Source organism: Zalophus californianus, chromosome 8, assembly GCF_009762305.2.
Source record: "Zalophus californianus isolate mZalCal1 chromosome 8, mZalCal1.pri.v2, whole genome shotgun sequence".
Lineage (NCBI taxonomy): Eukaryota > Metazoa > Chordata > Mammalia > Carnivora > Otariidae > Zalophus > Zalophus californianus.
The window spans coordinates 112,662,871-112,689,062 of record NC_045602.1 but is presented as its reverse complement, the minus strand read 5'-3'; the positions used below and the strand labels follow the sequence as shown (position 1 = coordinate 112,689,062).

Below are 26,192 nucleotides of genomic sequence, written 5' to 3'. Positions count from 1 at the left end.
AGTGACACAAGTTATTTTTTCTCTCTCTGTAATCTCTACACCCAACATGGGGCTCAAACTTACAACCCCAAACATCAAGAGTTGCAGGCTCTTCTGACTGAGACAAGCCAGGAACTCCACGAGTGCTTTTTCTGAAGGCCTCTACTCGCCCAGATTTTTACACATTAAATCTAATTTCAAATTAAAATTAATTTCTAATCAATTTAGGAGACAGGTAAAGAAATCCAAGCTTGGAGAATTTAAGAAGTCTGTACAAAGGACACAGCGAGTAAGTGGCAACTATGCTTGAATTAAAACTGACGCCTGTCTAGGGCAGAACTATCCAACCAAACTTTCTGCCCTGTAACCTCTGTTAATACAGTGGTCACTACCCATATGTGGCTACTGAGAACTTGCAATATGCCTAGTGCAACCAAGGAGCTGTGTTTTAAATTTTGTTCTATTTTAATTAATTTAAATAGTCACATATGGCTAGTCATGGCCCTACTGAAGAGCACAAGGCGGGAGCCAAAGCTCATGCATTCTTATATCATGCTGCCTAGTTAAGCTGGCAGCTTTCAAAATTATCAAGTCATTTTCAGTGAGGAAATGCTAAAATAGTGTTTTAGAATTTATTGCCATTTATTTTTTTCTACTCATCTAATGACCAGAATTACCCTCAATCTGTCCCCCTCAATTATCCAGTTAATTTTCAAATTGTTATATATGTATTTTTTTAAACAGGTAAATATTCACATGGTACAAAATACCAAAGGTTCAGAAGAGTGTATAGTAAAAAATTTCTCTTGCACTTTTGCTTGGCCAACTTATGGTACCATTTTTGGGGTGTATCCTTCCAGAAATATTTTATGCATATACATGAATATAACTGTGTAAGAATGTGCATATAAAAGTCATATATAAGAATGTGATTATATAATTATATATTATGTAACTGTATAAGAATGTGCATATAAAAGTCATATATAAGAATGTGATTATATAATTATATATTCTTGCCCTGGTCTTAGACATGGTTCTGCATTTTGCTCTTTTCATTTCACATTATTATTTTGGAGTTGGAGCTAAAAAAGAACATGAAACGCTCATTCTTTTCTTTGGCTATACAGCTTTCCACTGAATGGATGTCCCATAATTGATTTAACCAGTTTCCCACTGGGAGCTGTTTTCAATGCTTTGCTATTACAAATAAGCCCTGGATATGTATCATTTTGCCCATAGGCAAGATACCTAGAGGATAAGTTCTAGAAGGTAGCCAGTTCTTAAAAAAACAAAAACAAAACAACAACAAAAAACAATTGTGACAATTCTTTGAGGGTGTCTGAGTAAATATACTCACTACCACAAATACACCCGCATGGATGTTGCCTACATGTGTAATTCTTAGGGGCTGAGCCTATGTTGGCTTCCTTTACAAAATTGTGTACTCTGTACAAAAACTCGCTCTTAATTCACGATGACTCAACAATAATGAATAATTTCATATAAGCCTTTACAATTTACTAGGCACATTACAGATGCTCTGGAGAACGATTCTTATGCCTATGTATAAACCCCACCTTTACCCCCACCCCTAATTTCTTAATCTTGTTTGTGAGGTTCATGCAACTACTGTCACTCTAAACTATGAGATGAAAGGATCTCTTTTTACTCTTCATGGTTTGTTGGGACTTTCAAGTCCCTCTGTGAAAAATTTTTCGGACTCTGGCCTAGAAGAGACTGTTGATACCATACGCAGTGTCACTAAAGCATACCAGGTGTCAAAAAGCATGCTGAAGCCTGGTGAGGAGACCACACAGGTCAGCAGTCAGGAAGATAATCATTATGGAAAAGAGAAGGGCCACAAGAAACTAGGCCACAAACAGGGAGCAAACCTAAGAATAACAACTGACTTCTACTTTTGTCCCCCCAGGAAAGTTACCAGTGAACTAACCTGACATCATATTGGCGCTGCTGACAGGCGTACTGCCCCCCGGCATGCTAGATGAGCCCATTCGAGCCTGGTCCTTCACAACAGTATCTGGAAAAGACAAAAAGGGTTAGGTTCGTGACACTTGAAGGTAATGGTCTGGGGCCTTAAAGCAGCCATCCTCAATCTTTGTTACTTTATTTATAGTCTATGTTATTCCAGAGGAACGGAAGGTGGCAAGAGCCTTCACCATGAATTAGACAAGTGATATAAAATAGAACTATCCTTCCTGTCAAACTGTGACAGAAGCCAACTCTTAAACCAAACTGGAGGAAGATGTGGTAATTATCCACAGCAGAGCTAATTTAAAACAAAAATGATCTTGTTAGTTTTTTTTTTTAAGATTTTATTTATTTGACAGAGAGATACAGTGAGAGAGGGAACACAAGCAGGGGGAGTGGGAGAGGAAGAAGCAGGCCTCCTGCCAAGCAGAGCCCGATGCGGGGCTCGATCCCAGGACGCTGGGATCATGACCTGAGCTGAAGGCAGATGCCCAACGATTGAGCCACCCAGATGCCCCGATCTTGTTAGGTTTTAATGAGACAGTACAATCTATCCTGGCCAAGACAATAATATATTATCAGACTGAACTGCTTTTATTGCCATCCACAGCTCAGCTGTCAAGCATGGTGCAAAACTGGCCAAAGCTACAGGTTTGTGCAGGTTGATGCTATGACCAGACTTCATTCTCCACTTCAATCACCCTGTCAGTTTGCTTCAGGTACAGAAGACTGGGCAAGATTGTAATCAATTCACTACAAAACCATCTCACCACCTGCCAAGGAGCGATCCAACATTGAGGCTAACATCACAGTGAGGATGGTGTGGGACTAAGTGGCATTTACACCCAGGACAGCACAGTTAGCTATGCTCACAAACCTAGGTCATGGTGTTCATATGATAATATGTTCAAGCCTCCTTGGCCTTCTCCAATGAATGGGTGCCAGACAAGGTCAGACAAAGGGCTGCTGTTCTAATCCAACCACTCCAGACTCAAAAAGTGTCACCCACACGGGAAGAAAAGCAGTTTACTTGGGAGTGATCATGTGGCAGACACTCTGTTAGAGAACCAGAAGCCTCCCAACATTCTGCAAGACAGATGCCATCACTAAGGGCAGCTGGGATTTCAACTGTTGGGCCCAGAGCTTACTTCACAACACATATTCTCCCCCGCCTTGTAGAGTCGGCTGGGTGGGCCTGTACAAGCTTTGCGGACTGGACAGTTGGACTCACAGAAATAGGGGTGCTCCATGGCCTCTCTTGCGGTAAGCCGTGACTGGTGGTCATATCGCAGCAGCTTATCCAAGAAATCCAAGGCCTCAGGACTGACAAGGTGCTGGTTTTCACTGTGGACAAAGCGTTCCCATCGCTTACGGGAGTGTCTGTAGAGCCAAAGGGGGAATGAGAAATGGACCGAGGGCCACAGAAGCCCAACATTTCACTTCTACATTTTCTTTAGTGGCTAGCCGCCCAGCCACTAGCAAAGAAAGATCAAAGCTCAACAGAGTAGGTCTTGTACCACTCTGCCACTAGGGAGACAACAAAACTAATTGGAGAGACTGGAAATAGCAGTGTTGCAGAAAAGAGAAATCTGGGTCCTCATGATACTACAAAACGTAATTCAGGTTACTTTACAGGATTAAGTGCTCCTGTGTAGCAAAGAGGTCAGGTGCTGGGTTAATCAGGCCTCTTTCCCACCCCCACACAAATTCCTGACATCTCTACCACTTGGTCAGCAAAAGCCTTTTCATCAGGCAAGTCCACCTCCTCCAGTTAAGTGGTTAATGAATTTGTATTTTGTCTAGTTCCTATTGTCAGAGTCGACTGTCTGCAAATCAGTCTTGAAGAATGCATTTCCCTTTTCTATTACTCTTAGGGTTTTGTCATTTGGAGAAACAAGCTAAATCAATAGATTTTGATTTTTGACTCAATTGTAACCCTTCTCCTGAAACCTACAATTTGTTCCCTGACAGAATCTGCCAACCATACTCTCTACACTCAGACTCCTGGTAAGTGAATCTGGGAAATGGGCCATTCAGTTCAATGCTTTTACCACAGGCCTACCCATGCAACACCCTGCATCACCAGACCAATGACACACTTGCAGTGTTGGCAAAGAGAATGTAATCTATTTTGAGGATCCGAAGTATCTGTTTACAGCCAAGTGCTTAAGGCACAGAAGCACAGATTTTATGACTTACCTGCCCAAGATATCATTGAAACGTGGATCTAATTCAATGTTGTATTTGTCAATATAGTCATATAAATCTTCTGTCCCCAGAACCTTGGCTATCCTCACCAACTAGGATCGAAAAGAGACAAAAACACACACCACAAACACATTACATAATTAAGTCAACCAGCCATAAGTGAATTAACAGAAAAGGGTAGCCATGGTTAAAGGTATGAATGTGAACTCGTCCCAACTTATTTAAAATTTCTGGGTGCCTGAGTGGCTCAGTTGGTTAAGCATCTGCCTTTGGCTCAGGTCATGGTCCCAGAGTCCTGGGATTGAGTCCCCCATCAGGATCCCTGCTCGGCGGGGAGTCTAATTCTTCCTCTACCCCTCCCCACTGCTTGTGATCTCTCTCTCTCTCTCAAATAAATAAAATCTTAAAAAAAAATTTTTGTGGGGAGCCTGGGTGGCTCAGTCGTTAAGTGGGGGCCTTCAGCTCAGGTCATGATCCCAGTGTCCTGGGATCAAGCCCCACATCGGGCTCCCTGGTTAGCAGGAAGCCTGCTTCTCCTTCTCACACACTCCCTGCTTGTGTTCCCTCTCTCGCTCACTCTCTGTCAAATAAATAAATAAAATCTTAAAAAAAAAAATTGTGCATGGCAAGAAGGGATTTCCATATAAAATTCCCTAATTATTACCCAATATGAAGGTGCAGGAAAAAAGCAAATGGTCTTATAACTTTGTTCCTTCCCCCTTGAAATGTCTTCCTGGTCAAGCTTTATTTCCCCCACCTCACAACCCAACCGAAGATGTCACTTCTTTTGGGAATATGCTCTTGTACATTCAGACCACTTACTCCCACTAACTGCCTTTTGTACCTGTCTACACCTCTACTCTGACATTTATGACTGCAACTTATTTCCTTACATGTTCTCTCCCTTACTGGATAGACTATGAACCATTTGAGAGAAGGGACTATTCTTTTCTTTTTTCCCTGTGTTCCTCAATCCTGCATGGTCCTGACGATAGAGTTACTGATTCAGGTGGTATTCTTTGACTCATTAAAAATGGGCATTGTGCTCGAACAAGGCAACAGTACCTTCCACAAGGTCCTAGAATCATTCCAGGTTCTCTTGAATGAAATGGCCCCTTGATCTTCAAGGGGAAGTGGAGCTAGTATAAAAAAACACCATCTATATTTCTACTGACAAACATCAACTTAACCAATAAAAAAAGACAAAAGGATCATAGAAACACCACATATAAACCAGTATATTGGAAGAAACATTCCCAACATGTTGGGGAAAATAATGAAAGCTCACCACTAGGAGATTCTAAGGTAATGTTCCATTTCTTAAACTACTCTTATTTGTATATATGTTTTATAAAACAATTTACATGTGTATTCACAATAAAGCAAGCACCGCACATTAAGAAGAATAGGAGGAAAAACTCTGATTTCAAAAGGCTAAACTGGTAGCTCCCAAAATACCAATCTGAAAATCAGTGTCAGCTTGGCTGAAGAAGTGATAAACTGGAAATTATTCTAGGGGCCCACCCTAAGAGATTCTGAATCAAGGGGTCTCAAGTGGGGGCTGGTCATCTGTATTTTAACAAGATCCATAGTAGTTTGTAATGGGTAGGCAGATCTGGCCATCACTAAGTTAGCCCAGTAGGTTCCCTAATGGGAACAACATTATCACCTGATCATAATTATCATGTCCGTGGAAAAATGGCTCCTTCCGGAAGATCATACTTGCCAGCATACAACCCAAGCTCCACATATCCAAACTATAATCGTACATCTGCATTAAAGTAAAAAAGTCAGTTATCATATATAAAATAAGAGTGAAGTATCTTTTCAAAATAAAAATTGCTCTTTATGCTTAAAAATATATATATATATATACACCACACACACACACACACACACACACACACTACTCCACTGACTCAAAATCCAAAAACCAGTAACACCCTCATGTATTTTCAGTCTTTTTTTCTATGCCCCCACCCTGTTTCAAAACAATCTGTATACTATTTGGAATTGCTTTTCCACTTACCTAAGGTCCCCAATTATTAGAGCCCATGTAAAATTTTTAATACGTAGCATTAATAATGCATAAATGTTCCAAAATTTAATCTTTATCCTATAAGACTGTGTTTTGTTTTTCATCACCATTATAAATAATGTTGTATGGAATATTTTTATGCACAGAATGTTTTTTGAATTCAGGCTTATAGTCTCAGGATTCCAGAAAAGCAATTTCTAGGACAGAGTCTGAGCTTTGTAAGGTATCTCATAATAACACTTGGGAGGACCAGTCATGAAAGGTAGTCCCAAGGACTTTGTTTTTGTGAGGAGAAAGAGGGTTTTTTTCCTTTTTTTGGTAAGCAGAAGGTCTCTTTAGAATACAATTTAGGAAAATCATAAGAGAACATTTTTGAGTTTACCTTAATGTTGGTTAAACCTAGCTCACAATTCTCAAACTAGCTCTGGAATTTCTGATTAGAAAAAGTATCTTTGGTGTATCTTTTCTTCAGTTAGATCAAATGCAGATCTAGTCTTACTCTCCTGACATTATGGCAATAAAAATAACATAAATTATGATGGATGAACTGAAGTGATTCATATTTTACACTCATGAAAGGGACAGCCATGTATGTGCATAAATAGCCTACTCAAAGGCACGAAACGACATTTTTCACAGTGAAAATTAAGTGAAAAACACAGGACTGAAATTTTATCTGCCCTTCTTTTCTCACCTGATAGTCTACAAGTAGCTCAGGACCTTTGAAGTATCGGGAAGCAACTCTGACATTATATTCTTGGCCAGGATGGTAAAACTCAGCCAAACCCCAGTCTATTAGTCGTAGCTGAAAGAAAAAAAAAAGAAAGAATAAATCATGAGTAATTTTATCTTTCAAGCTACCCCTCACACTGTCATCAGAGTACTCTTAAAAATACCAGCCATGTCACTATCTTAAACATTTCCAGTGACTACCTAGTACATTTAGGATGAAAATCGAACTTCTTGGGGCGCCTGGGTGGCTCAGTGGGTTAAGCGTCTGCCTTCAGCTCAGGTCATGACCCCAGGGTCCTGGGATTGAGCCCCACATTGGTCTCCCTGCTCAGTGGGGAGCCTGCTTCTCCCTCTGTCTCCCCCCACTTATGCTCATGATCTCTCTCAAATAAAATCTTAAAAAAAAAAAAAAATCAAACTTCTTGGCTTGGCATACAGGGTTCTCCATGATCTAGTTCCTGTGCTCCAGCAAGACTTATAGTTCCTAAAAAACACCATCCCAGGGGCGCCCAGGTGGCTCAGTTGGTTAAGCGACTGCCATCGGCTCAGGTCATGATCCTGGAGTCCCGGGATCGAGTCCCGCATCGGGCTCCCTGCTCAGGGAGGAGCCTGCTTCTCCCTCTAATCCTCCCCCGTCTCATGTATTCTCGCTCTCTCAAATAAATAATCTTAAAAAAAAAAAAAATCCCATTTTGTAATTCTGCATACTTTCTCAAACTGTTCCTCTGACTAGAATGTCTTCCATTGTCTAAGCTAGACCCCTAACTGAACACATCCCCATCTTTTGAGATATTCAGGTTAGCCCTTCAATGAAGTCTTTTCTAAATTAACCAAGTAGAACTAATCCTTTCCTTTAGCCCCCTGAACCTCAAATATATTTACTAGAATCTACAACTCTTTATTGTATATTTGTTTTCCACCTTTTTTTTTCTATTATGCACTGTAAGCTCCTTGAGGGAAAAGACTGTGTAATTCACTTATGCAATTTTTACAATTCAACAAAATGCCCAGTATGCAGAAGAAAAATATTTGTGGGGTGCCTGGGTAGCTCAGCCTGCTGGGCATCCAACTCTTGATTTTGGCTTGGATCATAGTCTCAGGGTTGTAGGATTGAGCCCTGCATCAGGCTCCATGCTCAGAACGGAGTCTGCTCGTCCCTCTCCTTCAGCTCCTCCCCCAGCTCTCTCTCATAAATGAATGAATGAATGAATAAATAAAATCCTAAGAAGAATTTGCTGAGTGAATGAAGGGAAAAGCCACACAAACAACTCCTATCAAAATGTATCCACAAAATCAAAAAAGAAGTAGGCAAGCCCAAGAGGCAACCTTATCTGCCCACTGTGCAAAGCACAACAATGATCTCAAGTATGAGCCGTAGGGCCTGAGCAGCGCCTGACACTCTGGCACCAACTCTAAGTTCACTGTTAACTAGGTACATACAGTGTTTTCCCTGTTTCAGTAATGAAGGGAAATGTAACAAAAGGTACAAAAGAAAGCATAACCTTTGTTACGCTTTTTCTTTTTACCCCCTTAACATTAGTGCTTCAGAGCTCCCTTTGACTTTCTTTTCTTATTATCAACAAGTACTCCAGATGACCATTTCTGGTCTGTGGCTTCACAGCACCTCACAGCCTTTTCCACTTATACTCTCTGGCCCATGCCTCCTGCCCCCTGACTCTTACAATCACCTAACAGACACATCAAAACTAATTTTTTTAAATTTTTATTTATTTGAGAGAGAGAGAGAGAGAGAGAGAGAACAGGCAGAGGGAGGCGCAGAGGGAGAGGGAGACGCATACTCCCCATAGAGCTGGGAGCCGACTAGGGGCTTAACCTCAGGACCCCGAGATCATGACCTGAGCTGAAGTCAGTTGCTTAACCGACTGAGCCACCGAGGCTCTCCAAAACCAAACCTTTGATTATTCCCTGCAAACCTGCTTCACTCAGCCTCTCCCTTCCCAGTTAAAGGTAATTCTATTCATGCTGTCATTCAGGTAAAACATTTTCACCCTGGATTCTTGTTTCCCATACACTGTACTGCAAATTTGTCAATTGGCTCTACCACACTCTGCCATCACCACCTCCTGTCTGACTTACTGCAATAGCCTTTTTTCCTAACTGGTCTCCTTGCATTCACCCCTGTCCTCTACCGCTGTTCTCTACAGAGCAAAAGCTTTTCATTTAAAAACGATCATAAATTCACACAAAGTTGGAGATGTTCTGTATATCCTTCACCCAATTTCCCCTAATGGTAACATGTTGCATAACTACAGTACATTAAAACCAGGTAATCGATACTGGCACAATTCAGACAGACCTTATTTTCCAGTTTTACATGCATGAAGGCATGCAGTTCTGTGCAACTTTATCAATGCGTAGACTCACAGAACTTCCAGAAGATACACAACTGTTTCATCACCACAGATGTCCCTTGTGCTATCCCTTCCCCTTCACTTCCTAACCCCTGGGGCAACCCCTCTGTTGTCAACCTCCAATTTTGTCATTTTGAAAATGGACTCAGTGTAACTTTTTTTTTAAATTTTTTTTAAAGATTTTATTTATTTATTTGAGAGAGAGAGAATGAGAGATAGAGAGCACGAGAGGGAAGAGGGTCAGAGGGAGAAGCAGACTCCCTGCCGAGCAGGGAGCCCGATGCGGGACTCGATCCCGGGACTCCAGGATCATGACCTGAGCCGAAGGCAGTCGCTTAACCAAGTGAGCCACCCAGGCACCCCTCAGTGTAACTTTTGACTGCTTTTTTTCCCCTCAGCATGAAATCCAACAAGCTGTGCATTATCACTAGTTCATTCTTTTTTCTCTTTAAAGATTTATGAGAGAGAAAGAGCGCGCTTGCAAGTGGGGGGAAGGGTAGAGGAGGAGAAGCAGACTCCCCGCTGAGCAGGGCTCCCAATGTGGGGCTTGATCCGAGGACCCTGAGATCATGACCGGGGCCGAAAGCAGACACCTAACCGACTGAGCCACCCAGGTGCCCCAATCTGGCATTTTTCAAAATGGCTGTGCCACTCGATGTTCCCACCAGCAATGCATGAGATCAAGTTTCTCTGCATCCTTGCCAGTATGTGGTATGGCCACTTTTTATTTTAATTGTTCTAACAGATATGTAATGAATTTTTTTAAAATGTGAGAATATGTCAATTTTCTGTTCAAACCCTGCAAAAAAGCTCTGCATCTTCAGAGAAAAGGCCTGAACAATGATCTTTAAGGTTTTACATGATCTGGTTCTCTTTACCTCTTTGATCTAATTTTGTTCCTCTCCCACCTGTTCATGCTTTCCAGCTCTATCTGTTCCAACATGCCAGGCACATTCTTGCCTCAGGGCCTTTGCACCTGCAATTTCTTCCATCTGGGACACATTTGTTTTTGTGATTACATGGCTGGCTCCTTCCAAGTGTTGTTAAAACGTCACCTTCCCAATGAAACCTTCCCTTTACAACCTTGTTTAAAACCACAGTACCCTCCACCGTTCCCTATTCATGATTTATTTCTCTTCCACATCACTTTTTAAAAAAAAAGATTTTATTTATTTGAGAGTGTGCAAAAAAGCACGCACATGTGCAGGAGTTGGAGAGGGGCAGAGGGAGAGGGGACTCCCCACTGAGCACGGAGCCCGAAATGGGTTTGATCTCAGGACTCTGGCATCATGACCTGGGATGAAGGCAGATGCTTAACCAACTGAGCCACCCAGGCGCCCCTCTTCCACAACACTTTTAACTTTCTATCCCACCAGCCTCCCACAAATGCAAGTTTCCTATGGACAAGAATTTTTTTTGTCTATTTGTCTCACACCTACTACATCTCCAGCCTCTAGAACAATACCTATTACACAGTGTGAATCTAAAAGAATTATTAGCTGATGAATAAATCAACTATGTCTCCAAAGTCTACAATGGATAGCCATCTCTGCCTACAAAAGGTGGGCTTGGTCACCTTAAAAAACTGACTATAAAGCCATGTGGTCAGTGCAGCTCTATTAAAAGCATCTGTAGAGTTCAGGGACCTCATGACACCTGCAACTAAGCAGCAGCATTTTCTGAATATTTTATCTGTATTACAACTGTGTATAGTTAATTCTCACAATAACCTAGTGGCACACAAGCCTATTTACATTTTACAAGTTAAGAAAAAGGAAGCAAATGAGAAAGGAGTTTCCTCAAGAGACTAGTTATTTAATAAATGAAACCAGAAGCCAGCTCTCTTGCCCAAAGCTAATGTTTTGCCCACTAATCGGTTTCCTTCCCCCCTTTTTTTCCCAAAGTAAGCTCTAGGCCCAACGTGGGGTTTGAACTCATAACCCCGAGATCAACAGCTGCATGCTCTACCAACTGAGTCACCCAGGGGCCCCCAATGTTTCCTTCTTGATAGTATTCTTAGGAATATGAATATTGACTTCAACATTCTGATTCATTAATGAGTTCATTAACTTACCAAACATTTATCAAGTGCTTAACAGGTAACAGCGACTGTGATAGATGTTGAAGATGGGCTGATAACTCTATCACACAAATAAATAACACTTGGCAGTCTATCACTTTACCTTTCTGTGCTCATGATCAATCATGACATTATGGGGCTTCACATCTCTGTGCATAATTCCCATGCTGTGACAATAATCCAGGGCCTGTAGGAGGAACAGGTAAGAAAGAAAGAGCTTGCTGAAAAGTGATTTTCTTAAAGTCATCTTTTTCCTCCACAGTTTTCCTTCTAGCCTCACCCCTGGGAGTCAAGGTTAGGACAATCATTCCCACCCTATTCTTCAGACACCTGTTCAAGATCCCATAGTCAAGCAAACTCACAGCCTCTGAACTTCAAGTTCTGTTCCTACACTGTTGTTTCAACTTCCTTTCTGTTCAAAAACATCCAAGGTGTATACCAACTGCATTACTTCCAATCTCTCCCCCTTTACCCAAAGGCTGGATTATTTTCACAAACATAGGCCCCTCAGAAGAAAACTGGTCTGTCCTATAAACCTCTCATTTGAAGAACAGTAATTCTCTAGCAACTAAGAGTCCACAACAGAGGCTGGCAAACCACAGCCCATGGGCAAAATATGGCCTGCTGCCTGTTTTTGTGAATAATGTTTTATTGTTAACACAGCCATACTTATTTGTTTACATATCGTCTCTGGCTGCTTCTCTGTTACCACAGCAGATATGAGTAGTGTGAGAAAGACCCTATGGCCCACAAAGACAAAAATTTTACTGTTTGTCCCCTGTACCTTATTTACGACATCAAATCTGATTTGAAAACCATGTCCAATCTGAAACTAGGGTGAACTGAGCAGCATAACCTTTGGGGTTTGCTAATCCCAGCCTTCAAGCCAGTTGATGTCACTGGCCAAGTTCCTGTCCTTCCTGAAGGGCAACTTGGTTTCTTATGGTTCCCAGGGTTAGACAAGTGTATCCTTAACTTTGTGAGGTCCTACTTGCCACAATACTGCATGAGCCAATGGAAAGATCAAATATCTCTGCTGGCATGGTCTCTTTAGGGCACTACTAAGGTTCAAATGCAGGCTTTATAGCAACCGTCATTTGGTAAGAAACTTTAGCCACCTCGTAGCAATTTTCTCATCTATAAAGCTGATCTTAATGCTTATTAGGAGCAAGATAATTGGTGATCCCACTTTAGAAATCAAAGTCCACTCTCAGTCAGCAATCTCTTTAGAAGAGATTTACATAATCCTTAGGACAATGACCCTTTGAGGGCTGAGTTAGTTTACTGTTTCACTTGTTGAATTTTAAGTATACCAGAAACTAGCATATCAGAAGTTATTTTTGTAAGTTTTGACAATTTAATTGTAACTTTCAAAGGAGGATGACAGAGAGAACAAATATTTTTTAAAGGGGTCCCAGCTCACTTCTAAATGCCGTTTCCAAAGCATTCTAAATTACATTCCTATTGGACCCTATTCCATAATGTTTACATTACCACACGGGCTCTGATGCTATTAACTTACTAAAACCTTTTATGAGGAGGCCCCCTTCTTTCAACATACTTTTCAAAGGTAACTCACTGGCTTTTCCACAGTTAACTGGACTGTTTAAAAGAAGGAAGATCAAACTAAAGATATTTAGTATTCCAGGTTCCCTTACCTTCAGAATCTCATACATGTAAAATCGAATATCATAGTCTGTTAACGTCTGGTACAATTGCTGTTAAAGACAAATGCAACATTTGAGCCATGAAAATAATGCTGATAGGAAGGCAATTTCTCATCTTTGTAGTAATTCAAACCAAGGCTTGGCTCATTTGCCACTGTTCCAAGATCTGTCTGTTCACTGGTCTCTACTTCTCCAACAGAAAATTTGCTTTTTAAAGGAGATACTCTGGGTCTTTATATGTAGAAATGAAGACTTACTTAGACTTGTATTGCTCAAGCTATAATCCACTTCTGGATTTCAATTTATATATGCAACATGCATTGATGTTATACACTTGCTACAGTCTGCTTTTCACTTATCTCCAGACCTTCTCATACAAGGCATTTTGGCAAATATACAAACTCCTTAGTAGGGAACTAACCCATTTTTGGCTTACATAGTTATAGGCACTGTGGATCAGCAGTGCGTATGCAAGATGGCTTGCTGACAAATCAGTCAATTTAACAGAACTATTCCTGTCCCAATTTGAAAGTAAACTCCAAACAACTGTCATGTATCCTTTCCTGGTTCCAAAAAGTTGCAGATTTTTTTTACATCTACATATCATTAAATGGTTAGTGATATCCTCTGACAGTTTTCCTTGAAGTTATTGTTCTGATTCTAAAATAGTTCTTTTTCCTTCTCTCAGTAAAGGATTCACCCATTTATTGATATGTAACATTCTTAATACTGGACTGGTGCAGAGGCCAAGTTAAATACCTTTACAGCTTGTAACCCAAGAGAGTGTCCATATTCCTGTGCTGTATACCTGTTTGGTGTTAAGAACTATTTGAAATAAGTAGGCCACTGGATGGGATGGATGTCAGAGATCTATTGTAGAGGTTTGTATTATACCAGAATTTACACCACCCTTCTCTACCCACCCCCTTTTAAGATCTATAGCCCAGAGTTTCTGAGGAATCCCAAGGTATAAGCAGTCCTTGTTTGTACATACAAAATACCTTCCTTCTTGAATAGTTGTTTTAAAGTGAAATGCCCTACAGCCAGATCCTGACTGAACATGTGCTGTGGCCTTTTATTAGGTTTGATGTCTGTAGAAACTGTCAAATGAATGGTAAAGGTGGTGAGAAGTAAATGTATTGGTAATTAAAAAGAGCATAAAAACAAACGAAAGAGCAAAATATCAAGATGTGGGAAGTGGACACTGCTTGTACAGGAGTTTCTCTACCTTAAAATTTAGCACTGTAAGGATGAAAAGCTCTTTTTAAGCAAGTCAGAAGGAAACTCTTCTAACAGTAACATCACTAAAAGGCTTTCTATGTGGTCTAAAAACCCAACACCTTGAAATGGTTATGTATTATACCTTGAAGTCTGTGTTGTTTACGTGTTCAAAAACCAAGGCAGGGGTTCGTGACTAGGGGAAAGAAAAAGAAAACACACATTAGCAACAACCCTGGCAGCTTTAGTGGGCACAATGTTTGCGGATACTACGTGGTGAATTTGGTAGTCCTTGCCTCAGTAGTAGGAAACCCTCTACTGCTACAAGCCCTCCCCACTCTGATCATCACCACACTTAGGTCATTTTTGGGATGGATTTCAAACAGAAGACATGGAGCTGAAGTCTCACCAGGCTGTAGGCAGCCCGACAATGCGCCCATCGCCCATCGGCATCGGACCTGAGTTTGCAAAATGGATTAACACATTTCAGTTTCCAGTGCTATCAGTCTCTTAGCCTAGAAGAATAAGAAATAGTCTGTGGGTGGAGGTCTCTTTGAAAGAAAGACCCAAGCTAGTTAAATGGTATAACTGATCAAGCACTTTTAAAGCAGGACTTAACGGTTGAGGGGGGAAAATAAAGAGGGCAGTTGTGCTCTGGGTCAAACACCAGCTCAGCCCTGGTGGGCCTTGCCAGCGCCTACTATACTCACCACAGGGTCTTTTACAATGTCTGCCAGTGTGATGATATTGGGACCGCCTCGTAAATTCTCCAAAATCTTTATTTCACGCTTGATTTTCTTCTTCTTTACTGGCTAAAAGGATAAAAGTATATTAGTGAAATTATTTCAGAGTATTTCAATACGTAATGTAATATATAAATGGCTTACTTATGAACTCTTTGAAGGAAGGACATGTGTCAGTCTCATCTCTGAATCCCCTTCTCCTAGCCCTGTGCCAGCTATTCTGTGGTACTTAGCACATGTAGAATTGAAAGGAAAATCTTCATCCCAAAGACCAGACCTCTGCAGAACTAGCATTTAATTCCAGTTGTCAATCTTAGCATGTTAACTTTTTAAAACTATACAAACTAGGAATGTAAATGGTAACACTAAGATCTAGCTTATAAAAATCTCTTTGTCAATCAGGATGAAGAATGGGCTCTTCCCATTCCTTCCTCTAAGTCTATAAACACCCTAGGGGCACCTGGGTGGCTCAGCTGGTTGAACCTCTGACTCTTGGTTTTGACTCAGGTCATGATCTGAGTTGTGAGACTGAGCCCCACGTTGGGCTCCGTGCAAACCGTAGAGTCTGCTGGGATTCTCTCTCTCCCCCTCCAAAATATAATAAATAAATAAAATCTTAAAAGAAGTCAGGACCAACAGCAAGGATGGCCAAACCATCTTTGTGCAGCATAACTTTGTGGGTTAAATGCTGGCTGTGGAGTCAGACTGTGTAAGGTGAATCACACTGTCATTACATGCTGGCTGTGTGCCAACAGCAAATTACATAAGTTCCCTAAGCCTTTCATTATGGTTAAAAATGATCAACAGGAGTACATATATCTGAATATGGCTGGGATATAACCCATAATATCTGTCTAGCTTTATTGCCAATATTCCTATAAATGAACCCCCCTCCCTCCATTTTAAAAAGACCACTCTGCAGAGCCCCTTGAGTATATTTTCCATGTGCCTTTGTCCTCATCCATCATTTTTACATCTATTCGCATACAGACATCCTTTTCATTTTTCTGAGGAGGGCTTTGGTCCAACTGCACTTCCTCCACAAAGCCTTCCTTCTAAGTAGCTAGGGTACTGCTAGTCTATAAGAGATACAATGCAAGCCACATGTGTATTTTAAATGTTCTAGTAACCACATTAAAAAAAGTGAAAAGAAACAGACAAATTTCAATATATTTAACAAAAACGTATCCCAAATCTTACCATTTCAACATGTAAATATAAAAAATTACTAATAAGCAATTTTGTACTAAGCCTTTGAAATTGAGTATATTTTATCCTCAGCATGTCAATTTGCACTAGCCACATTTCAAATGCTCAGTAGCCCCATGTGGCCCATGTATGTAGGTCTTTCCTAGGGTGTCAGTCACCTCAGACTACTGATACACTGCGTATGATTCTTAGAAATTGTTTTAAGCATGTTATCATCTCTTCATCAACATTAGTGGTTACTAAACTTCATGATCAACAGTCACTTGGATTTTTAAATAGACAGTTTCCTAGGTCCCACCTAGAACTGCTGAATCAGAATCTTGAGATTGGAGCTAGAGAGCAATTCTTAGATACTTCCTAGGTTGATACTCCAGGTCTAGGAACTACCAAACCGAATTGTAAACTCTTGTAACCTCGCCTTAAGTCCTAAGCACGTGGTACAGACACAAGCAAGCAAGTCTTGGATACAGACCATCCTCAAAATCTGGCTTTGTAGCTATGCAGCTTTGGGAAAAGCACTTAAATGTTTCTGAATTTACACTTGCCTTGAAGAACTGTTGTAAACACCACAGTCAGAACAGGGGCCAATTCAAATTAGACAATAAATAGAAACTGTTACTAATAGAGACTCCCACAGTCCACATTTGATTCAATCCACAGCTCTTAGCCTTGCTATCAGAACTCAATACACTCTGACTGGGAAGCAGGCTAATTGGAAGTTTTCTCTTTTTGCTTCAACTATCAGATCTTTAACATCTGCTAGAGTATCTGGGAGATCTTTCTACCTTCCACGGACTAACCCATAAATCTAGCCTGTTTTCTACTAAATCACTATTTCCCAACTGCCAGTTTTTTGGTGAAAAGCTACTGGTTTATGAAACTTTCCTCCTTAAAATCTATAAATTTACAAAGCTGGTTTGTGATAGACCAGACAGGTGACTTAAACCCTAATTTAATGTGATCAACACAACTATTCTGTTTTAATAAATAGGTGGGAGAGATTAAGAACTTTAAATACAGTTCATGAATGAACTTCACCTATACTTATAACCATCTATATAATTACAGTAAAATATACAGTACAGTTAGGAAAAGACTGAGCTGAAAAAAGTCTTTTCAACTCCCAGCCCCCACTCAAAATACAATTACTCCCAACAACCTAGAAGAAATAAAAATCACGTAACTTTTAAGACTGGAAGGAAATGCAGAGATAGTTTCTAGGTGACCACCAATTTAATCTCCCTTTCCAAGTTCACCTCCCCTGTATGGTCACTTGACATCTTCCACATGAAACAGTTCTCACTTGTTTCTTCCTCTTTTCTTATCTTGTGCATTCTAAATCACACTCCCCTCTTCTCCACTCCCACCCACACCTATTCACATCCTCCTTCCCTTCAGGGACTGAAAACAGCTCCTGGGACCTTTTCCTGACCACCACCTTCTTCTCAACTGTGAAACCTACTGTTTGTGCCTTTTATGACTCTAGATAACCTATCACTTCATCATATCCCTTTCCATGTAAGTATCATCCTACAGTTACACAGAAGTTCAGCCTCCAAAGTGTTATTTCTATATATAATTTTTTATTTGATCCTCATATCAACTCTGAGAAAGACAGGGAAAGCAAGATTATCTCATTTGCACAAATGAGCAAACATCTTAAGATAGTTAAAAGGACTACCAAGGTTAATTACTTTTAGAGTTTGGATTAGAATCCACATGTTGTGATATCCAGCCTACTTCTCTTTCTACGTGTGATAAGACAGATAGAAATACTTAAACTTTCTGTTTCCCATACAGGTGTGCCATGGCACCATAGCAAATTCATGGGGGCTCTGTGAAATTTTTAATTTTTGAGGGAAAAATCGATCAATACCCAGTATCTGCCAGATAGAGTATACTACCAACTTGAGATAGTTCATAGTTTCAACAGTAGATTGCACTACATTCCTTTTGATGATGTATTTTTGTGAAGCTGGGTTTTTAGCCGCTGCTGTGATAAAAAGCAAACACTGTACAAAAATCAATGTTGAAAAGGAAATGAAGCTTTGGTGTCCAACTTATTCCAACATTTGAGAAACTGTGTAGTGATTGACAGGTGTATGTACATATCCCAATACTAATTAATTATGGTTATATAAGAATAAAATTATATCTTTCTTTCAATCTATGTATGTAACATTTTAAATGGCACCCAAGCTAAAATAAACACTTTGTTATTTGGACTTAGCTACTTAAAAGTTACTTAAACAAGGCGCCTGGGTGGCTCAGATGGTTAAGCGCCTGCCTTCCGCTCAGGTCATGATCCCAGAGTCCTGGAATCGGGTCCCACATTGGGCTCCCTGCTCCTTGGGAGCCTGCTTCTCCCTCTGTCTCTCTGTCTCTCATGAATAAATAAAATCTTTAAAAAAAAAAAAGTTACTGAAACAATATGGGTGGCTATCAATTGAGGAAGTCTGGGAACCTCTACTTCTCAGTGTCAAATACATAAAAGTTCCCATGGCAAGGAACTATATGCTAAGTTCCTAGCATCTGATATTGCACAGTACAGTTATAACTAACTTACAAGTTGCATATTGGTAGCCTTTTGGCCAAACCTGGCCTGTAGAGCATTTTTAAAAACTCTTGAGCCAACATTTAACAATCAGAGTAATTTATATATAAATATAAATTTCTACTTTCTTTTTGCAAAGAGTATCAAGTAACACTAGACTTCACTACTGCAAAGCAATTAGCCGGAGCACACACCGCAATACCCATCACTCACATCCCCCAATATGGGCACTTACATCAGACTAGCTGCATTGACGGCATCTGCCTGCCATTTAAAGGCTTTCATTTCTGACTCCTTATCCTTACAGAGAAGAAGTAACAACTTCTTGAAAACAAAAGGATGGACTGTAACTAAAAATCTAGGAAATCAGTATTAGGCAAGACCTAGAAGAGAGAAGATTGAACCTTTACTCCCTTCCTCTATCACAATCTAGCTGTATGACTTGAGTCAAATCACTTATCTTGCTTCAGTTTCCTGATCTGTCAAATAAAGAGAACCTCTTCTAACAATTTCACAGGATACAATAAAGGTGTTAAAGCACTCCAAAAACCCTTTCAAATGCTACTTTTAAAAAGGTATTTTTAAAAAATTTTTAAGTACTATTACTTAAAAAAAATCTGAATTCCAAATATCTCTGAAATTATACTCTCTTCTTATACTCACCTTGAGAATTTTAACAACAACTTTTTCATTATTTGTGATGTTGATAGCTTCAAACACTTCACTGTATTTACCCCGGCCTAATTTTCGAACCAGCTGGTAGTCATCTTGATTACTGTAAACAGAAAGACTCAAAGTCACAATGATTTTAAAAGTTCAAACTATAGGGCACTAATTAACTTTAAAAACTCTACTACCAGGAGTAGTAAAAGAAATGAAAGGTACTTCAAATAATCTCTGTACTTTAAAAATTGGGCCATTGATTAAAAATGTGTGTTCCAAGTTCTAGAATTACAAAAACTTAAGCCTTTCATTTATTCTTTCAAATACCAAATTGTTTATATTTCTACTGGCATAGCACACATACCTAGCTTATATTAGGGTTTGTTGTGCTTGTGTCCAACAACAAACAGCTTTCCCTTAGAGAATAATTTTTATATATTCCTGTCCTCTCATGCCTGGCCCAGCAGAAAGTCAATATGTATTGTAAGAATATTTCAATTCGGGCGCACTTTGGAAGCAGCTGATTTTTAATGGGCCTTTTTGCAGATAAGTGGCTTTCAACATATAGGCTTAACCTCCCACTTGCCCTCCAAGGCAAGCCCTGAGAACAGTCCATGTAGTGGAGTTTGCAAATCACACCACAGATCATGAACCATAATAAGGTGTCCCTTCCTCACTTTTATCCATATTCCAGGACTACTAGCATCATCAGAGGTAAAAAATAAGGGAAATGTCAACATTTTCTCCCTGCCTCTGATTACAACGTAGATGACGTTGCTTTAAAGAATGACAAACATGGTCCTTTTCATAAGGTCTAAATTCTATTTACTCCTGCTGGAGACACTGAAAATCCAAATAACAAATTAGCCATCCATTTTCCTCAAGCAGCTAAAAAGAAAGTGAATGAACAGATAAGGCAAAAGGTGCTAAGGACAATGGACAATGTATTAAGGCAGGTCAAGGGGAAGGAAGCTCTTAGTTGTGGTTGAATTCTCCTGTGGGGTGGGCACAGAAAACAAATGCAAGCAAGCAAATAGCACCATGCCAAAAACTCAAAAGGGTTGTTGAGTGTTATTTAAGCACAACTAAGTGCAAAGCACTCAATTTGAAGAGAGTGGTTGAAATTTCCTTAGCAAAACACAGGTATTCCTAGAGTCCAAAGCCTGTGATATGAGGGGAATTGTTAGAATATCAATTATGACATTTATTGATACCACTGGTTCTTGATGGTATCTTTGAAGCAAACTGCCTCTCTGCAGAGGCAATGCACTTACTGTTAAAAATCCTGGTCCCATCAAGCTGACAATACATCCTTATGCCAATTTTGGGAGACTACCTTTAACCACTTACAGGTTATGTACATGTGAACAGACAGAAAATATAGCATATGGGAGCTGTAGCTTTATGTGTTTTCAAATGCTTTCTTTGTATTTCATGTCAAAAGGCTTTTATCACAGTAAGTATGACCTGATCAATTAACTACATACATGCTGGGACAACAGATGCAAACATCCAAAAGAGACTGCACAGAGAATGAGGGGCAAACACAGCTGTTCAGGTAGACTGCAACTGTTCAAAATGGAATTTGGGCTGAATTCCATGTTACACATGGCTAGCCTCGTGATAAGGGCAAATGCTGATAAGGGTTTAATTTTGCTTCTATCATAAAGAGGACGTCTTTGTGAGATCTGTTTCATCCTTCAGTATCATCATGGGACAACATTCTCTGACCTCAAAAATATTTTATGGAAGAGTTTGGTGTTTTTAAAGTCTCTCAAGTATTAATTCTCACCTAACTGTGAAGCCCTTAGCTGAGATGAGCTGACAGGTAACTCTTTGTTATCAGCCTTTTATCCAGAATATATAAGTCCAAGGAAAGAATAAGAGACGGAAATAATTTTTACATGGTAAACCCATCAAAACTCTTAATTTGCCAAAGCAATACCTTGCTTCTCCACTGCAGAAGTAAACACAAATCAGGTTTCAATCTTGAAGTTTATAAATGCACAGTCAGGAAGGATTCCTGATACAAATTACTCAACAAATCCACAAGAGTCAGCCCTTTGAGTGAGGACAGTGAAGTAAAAGGAAACAATTACCCCCACTCCACCACGTGTGACTCATAATCCCAGTACTCTCGGGGTCTGTGTGTATTAACATCTGTGTAAACTCTGGCCCTGCTTGGCACGGGTCCCGACATGTCAGACAGGTTGGCGAACGAAGGTGGACTTGATGTTTGGAGATCTGGTGGTCACTGTGTTCAGAAGCAGCTGGGGGTAAGACCTTGTTTCAGACCTCTTTTCTTTAAACTGCGAACACAAAGTGCATAAAGGCCAAGGAATTATTTTTTAAAAGCATATGAGAAGAAGAAAAAACCATCTTACAATAATGGCCTCAAATATACCTCTGGCTCTTCTACCTGTTAACCAATGACTAGGTCCCAATGTGTTAACCACAGTGTTTCCTATAACTTGGAAAGAAAATAATAATAATAATAAACCCAAGAAACTTACTTAAAATTAAATTGGCCCTAATTGTACTCTGCAAAGTAGCTTGTTACCTCCCCATCTAAAGTCTGGATGTTCTTTATAAGATAGCCTGGAAGGGAAAAATGGCATCAAGGATAGACCCATCAACATTACTACCATTTACGCAATCTACACAAATTATTGGCAAGAACAGCTTTCTACAGCTCAAGTAGAAGTGTTAAAAGGTTCTAGAATAGCGGCAAACCGTCAGGCTGTCTCTAATGGTTGATGAAACCAGGAAGGGAATAAAGACTTGTTCTCACACATCAAAGTTCACTGTCTTTTTATATTGATCCAAATCATTTGGGGAACCTTGCATAATAATCAGCAGATCCTTAATTACCATTTGAAAGACAATTTCATTAAATTTAAAAACAAATAATTTCCTCTTGATTTAATACAGGAGTAAGCTTAATAAAAACTGGTAGAAGACAGTAATACATATTGCCTGACCCAATGCAAAATTTGACATAGAAGGAAAAGTGATGAATTTTAGAAACATGCTTTCTACCAAATCGGTAAACTAAGTCTACCTAATTGGTAAACTGTGATGTCTTCCTGACCATTCCAATCTATTTATCTCCTTTCAACGATTCCTATAGCATTTGTTGATTCCCTTTACTCTGCATTTAATTAAAAATGTATTGAGTCTCCAGATTTCATAACCTGAGAACACATCACCTATGCAGTTTTCTGGCCTAGATTGTGTAACCTCAACTTAATTACAAGGAAACACTGGACAAACAGAAAACGAGGAAGCCTCTATAAAAAAAAGGGGAGGAGGGATACACTGTACTCAAAAATGTCAATATTAGAAAACAAAAAAGGAAAGCAGGACAGAAGACACACGACTATATACACTGTCCTATTCGTAGGCTGTACCCTGTACTGGAGCGGGGTAAAGGATATAAGCAGCAGGGCGCCTGGGTGGCTCAGTTGGTTAAGCGACTGCCTTCAGCTCAGGTCATGATCCTGGAGTCCCGGGATCGAGTCCCGCATCAGGTTCCCTGCTGAGCGGGGAGTCTGCTTCTCCCTCTGACCCTCCCCCCTCTCATGCTCTATCTCATTCTCTCAAATAAATAAATAAAATATTAAAAAAAAAAAAGGATATAAGCAGCAGCACTACCACACCCACTGCTCTGCAGCAGACAGCCTCTCCTCTGCGGCAGACAGCCTCTCCTCTGCTGTCCTGCCTGCTGCTACTTTGCAGTGTATTCAATCAACTTCTACCTCCTTTAGGGGGCGCCTGGGGGGGTCCAGGGGGTCGAGCGGCTGCCTTCGGCTCAGGTCACGGTCCCACCATCCTGGGATCGAGCCCCGTGTCGGGAATCCCTGCTCAGCGGGGAGCGTGCTTCTCCCTCTCCCTCTGCTGCCCCCACCAGCTCGTGCATGAGCACGCACACGCTCTCACAAATAAAATCTTTAAAAAACAACAAAACAAAAAAACCTTCTATTGCCTTTAAAAACCAAAACACAAAACACCACGCACACCCACACACAAATACTATCAGATCAAATGACAGAACATTTAGATGGTAGATTAGGTGTACACAAGAGTACACTCACAAGCAAATGGGGTAAAATATAAAATATTAAAATAGTAGGGGCGCCTGGGTGGCTCAGTCGGTTAAGCATCTGCCCTCTGCTCAGGTCATGATTTCAGGGATCCTGAGACTGAGCCCCATTGGGATCCCGGCTCAGTGGGGACTCTGCTTCTCCCTCTCCTCTGTCCCTCCCCCCAGTTCCTGCTCTGTCTCAAATGAATGAATAAAATCTTAAAAAAAAATCATAATAGGTAAATCTGAGTAAAGGGGATACAGATGTTCTTTGTACCACTCTCATTTTTGCTGAAACGTGTTATTCTTAAAAACTGTGGTAAAACATAAAATTTACCAATTTAACCATATTTTCTTTAAACAAATACAAAAAAATTAAAGGAGAAGTAACACCCAGCCTTGGAGGGCCAAATCATGGGTGGATATGACATCATAAACTGAGACTTAATTTTTTCCTGGAAACCACCTGAGTCAATGGAAAACATTCCTCAACTCCTATTTACTAGTTTGTGTATCTATCAAGCTATCACCCAGCGTTCCTCTGCTTTCTTAAGGCCTTGGCATTCTCTGTGAAGAGCAGAGCAAGACTATTCACTAATGAAACTCCTGAGATTCTCAAGTACTTGTTTGACTGACCCTTGCAGCTTTGTGCCTCATCAGCTGGGACCTAATTTATGAACTGGTGGACTTGATTCCCCACTGGGAGGACTACTAGCAGTTTTGCAGCACCTGAAGAGGTGCTTCACTTTACTAACATGCATATCAAACAATCTGTTTATAGTAAGAGAGTTGTTCACATGAATGTCAAATGGTTGGCCTTCAGTACATAGGGAGAAGAAATGGGAGAGTTCTTTAACTGTACTTCAGTAATCTCAGATAAATAAAATGGGGCAAAGAGGGATGGGGGAGAGTGATAGGCTGGGGATGAAGAGGGGGATGCAAAAAGACAAGAAAGGGAAATCATCATAAACATTATTTTATTCAGAAATAGAATTTCACTTGCAACCTCTGTAAATGTGTATGTATATTCATATACAGCCTAACATGAAAGAAAGGGATGGTCTATATTTCTCAATTATTGGCTGGTTCTCTCATACATTACTTCCTTTGTCCATCCCTTAAATATATGAGCATCTACTATGAAAAAATACTATGCTAGGTCTTGGGAATAAAAGGCAGAACAAACGTGAGACAAATATGCCTTTAAGGTTTTATCTGCAGTTAAGGATAATGGAAACTCATTGAGGAGTTTTAAGCAGGAAAGTTCACTCTGGCTGGGTGTGGGACAAGCAGAAGAATAGATTTAGGGAGGAAGAAGGCTGTTAACAGTAGCATATGCAAGAGCGATGATGAAAGCCTGACCTACGGTGGTAGCAATGGAGATAAGTGCACAAATTTGAGGAACAAAATTTATGGTATAAAATCAATAGCTCCAGGTGGACTGGATAATGGGGTAAGAAGTGGGAGATGACTTTCAGATTTCTGACTAGAGAGATTAAAAAAAAGATTTATTTTATTTTAGAGAGCGCATGCATGCGAGAGCGCGCGAACATGAAAGCGGGGGTGGGCGGGTAGAGGGAGGAGAGAAGCAGACTGCCCCATTCAGGGCTCGATCCCATGACCCTGAGATCATGACTTGAACCAAAATCAAGAGTTGGACACTTAACCAACTGAGACACCCAGGGTGCCCCTAGAAGGGCTTTTGATACCACTCATGGGGATAGAAAACTTCTGGAAGAGAGCTCATAGGTCAGGTTTTGGACTTAGGTTAAAATGGATGAGACATTAAAATGGATACTGAATAAGCAATTAGATATTGCAAGTCTGGAGCTAAAAGAGCCTCTCAGCTTTAAATGTCTAACCTTCCAGTTCTATGAGGTAGACATTTCTTTCCTTCATCTACAAATAAGAAAAACCCTAAATAAGTTCAGTAGCTTGGCCATGAATATCCAGGAGAGATTTGGGATTCAAAGCCAAGGTGGCTGGCCTACAAGGTTCAAGTGTTTTCACTGCTATTGAACTTATCACTTTGTATCTCATATACAGCAGTCTTCAAATCTTAATTTCCTTATTTCTTAGCTCTCTGAGGTCACGATGCATGTCTGATTTATCTTTTGCCTTTACAGTACCCAGTTCAAGGCTCTGCATCTTGCAGAGTGTTCACTAAATATTATTTGTTGATCAAATCAAGGTTTGTTTATTTTCAAAAAATGAAAAGAAAATGAAGTTTGCCTCCAAAAGGTAAGGGCCCCTATTCTGGCCATGTGGTACGCAGCTAGGAGAACCAGAAGACCAACTCAAGGGTTCTGGAGTAGCTGTCCCCTTTGCACACACATTCTCCCCCAGCATTATAGCCTCCTCTGTTAAATAACAGGGCCACAGTTAAGATTTGTCTTTTTCTCCCCACAAGAGTTAAAACTAAGAGAATACTGGAGAAACCTTATTTTAGCAATTTTTATAAACAGCTTATTTAGAAATTAGGTAAAGTGTCTGAGTCCTAGATATCCTGAAGGTCAATTTTCCTATCCAGTGTTTATAATACAAGGATACCTTAAGAAAATCTGACTTAGAGAAAAAGTATTAACTTTCCCAATAATTCCCACTTTAAGTGACCTAACTTCATCCTTACTGCTCTCATGTAATTGCATAAAAG

General features: G+C 40.2%; 1 protein-coding gene across 1 annotated transcript in view; it reads right to left on the bottom strand.

Moving 5' to 3' along the window:
* Nucleotides 1–26,192, bottom strand: part of CSNK2A1 (casein kinase 2 alpha 1) — a 52,217-nt gene that overhangs the window by 3,013 nt on the left and 23,012 nt on the right. The window contains 12 exon segments of the mRNA XM_027620723.2: nucleotides 1,934–1,967; nucleotides 1,970–2,020; nucleotides 3,203–3,351; nucleotides 4,171–4,271; nucleotides 5,849–5,950; nucleotides 6,912–7,022; nucleotides 11,505–11,588; nucleotides 13,060–13,119; nucleotides 14,432–14,482; nucleotides 14,997–15,098; nucleotides 19,456–19,567; nucleotides 21,555–21,764. Coding sequence (XP_027476524.1) covers nucleotides 1,934–1,967; nucleotides 1,970–2,020; nucleotides 3,203–3,351; nucleotides 4,171–4,271; nucleotides 5,849–5,950; nucleotides 6,912–7,022; nucleotides 11,505–11,588; nucleotides 13,060–13,119; nucleotides 14,432–14,482; nucleotides 14,997–15,098; nucleotides 19,456–19,567; nucleotides 21,555–21,655 — 1,058 coding nt within the window. The 5' untranslated portion in view covers nucleotides 21,656–21,764.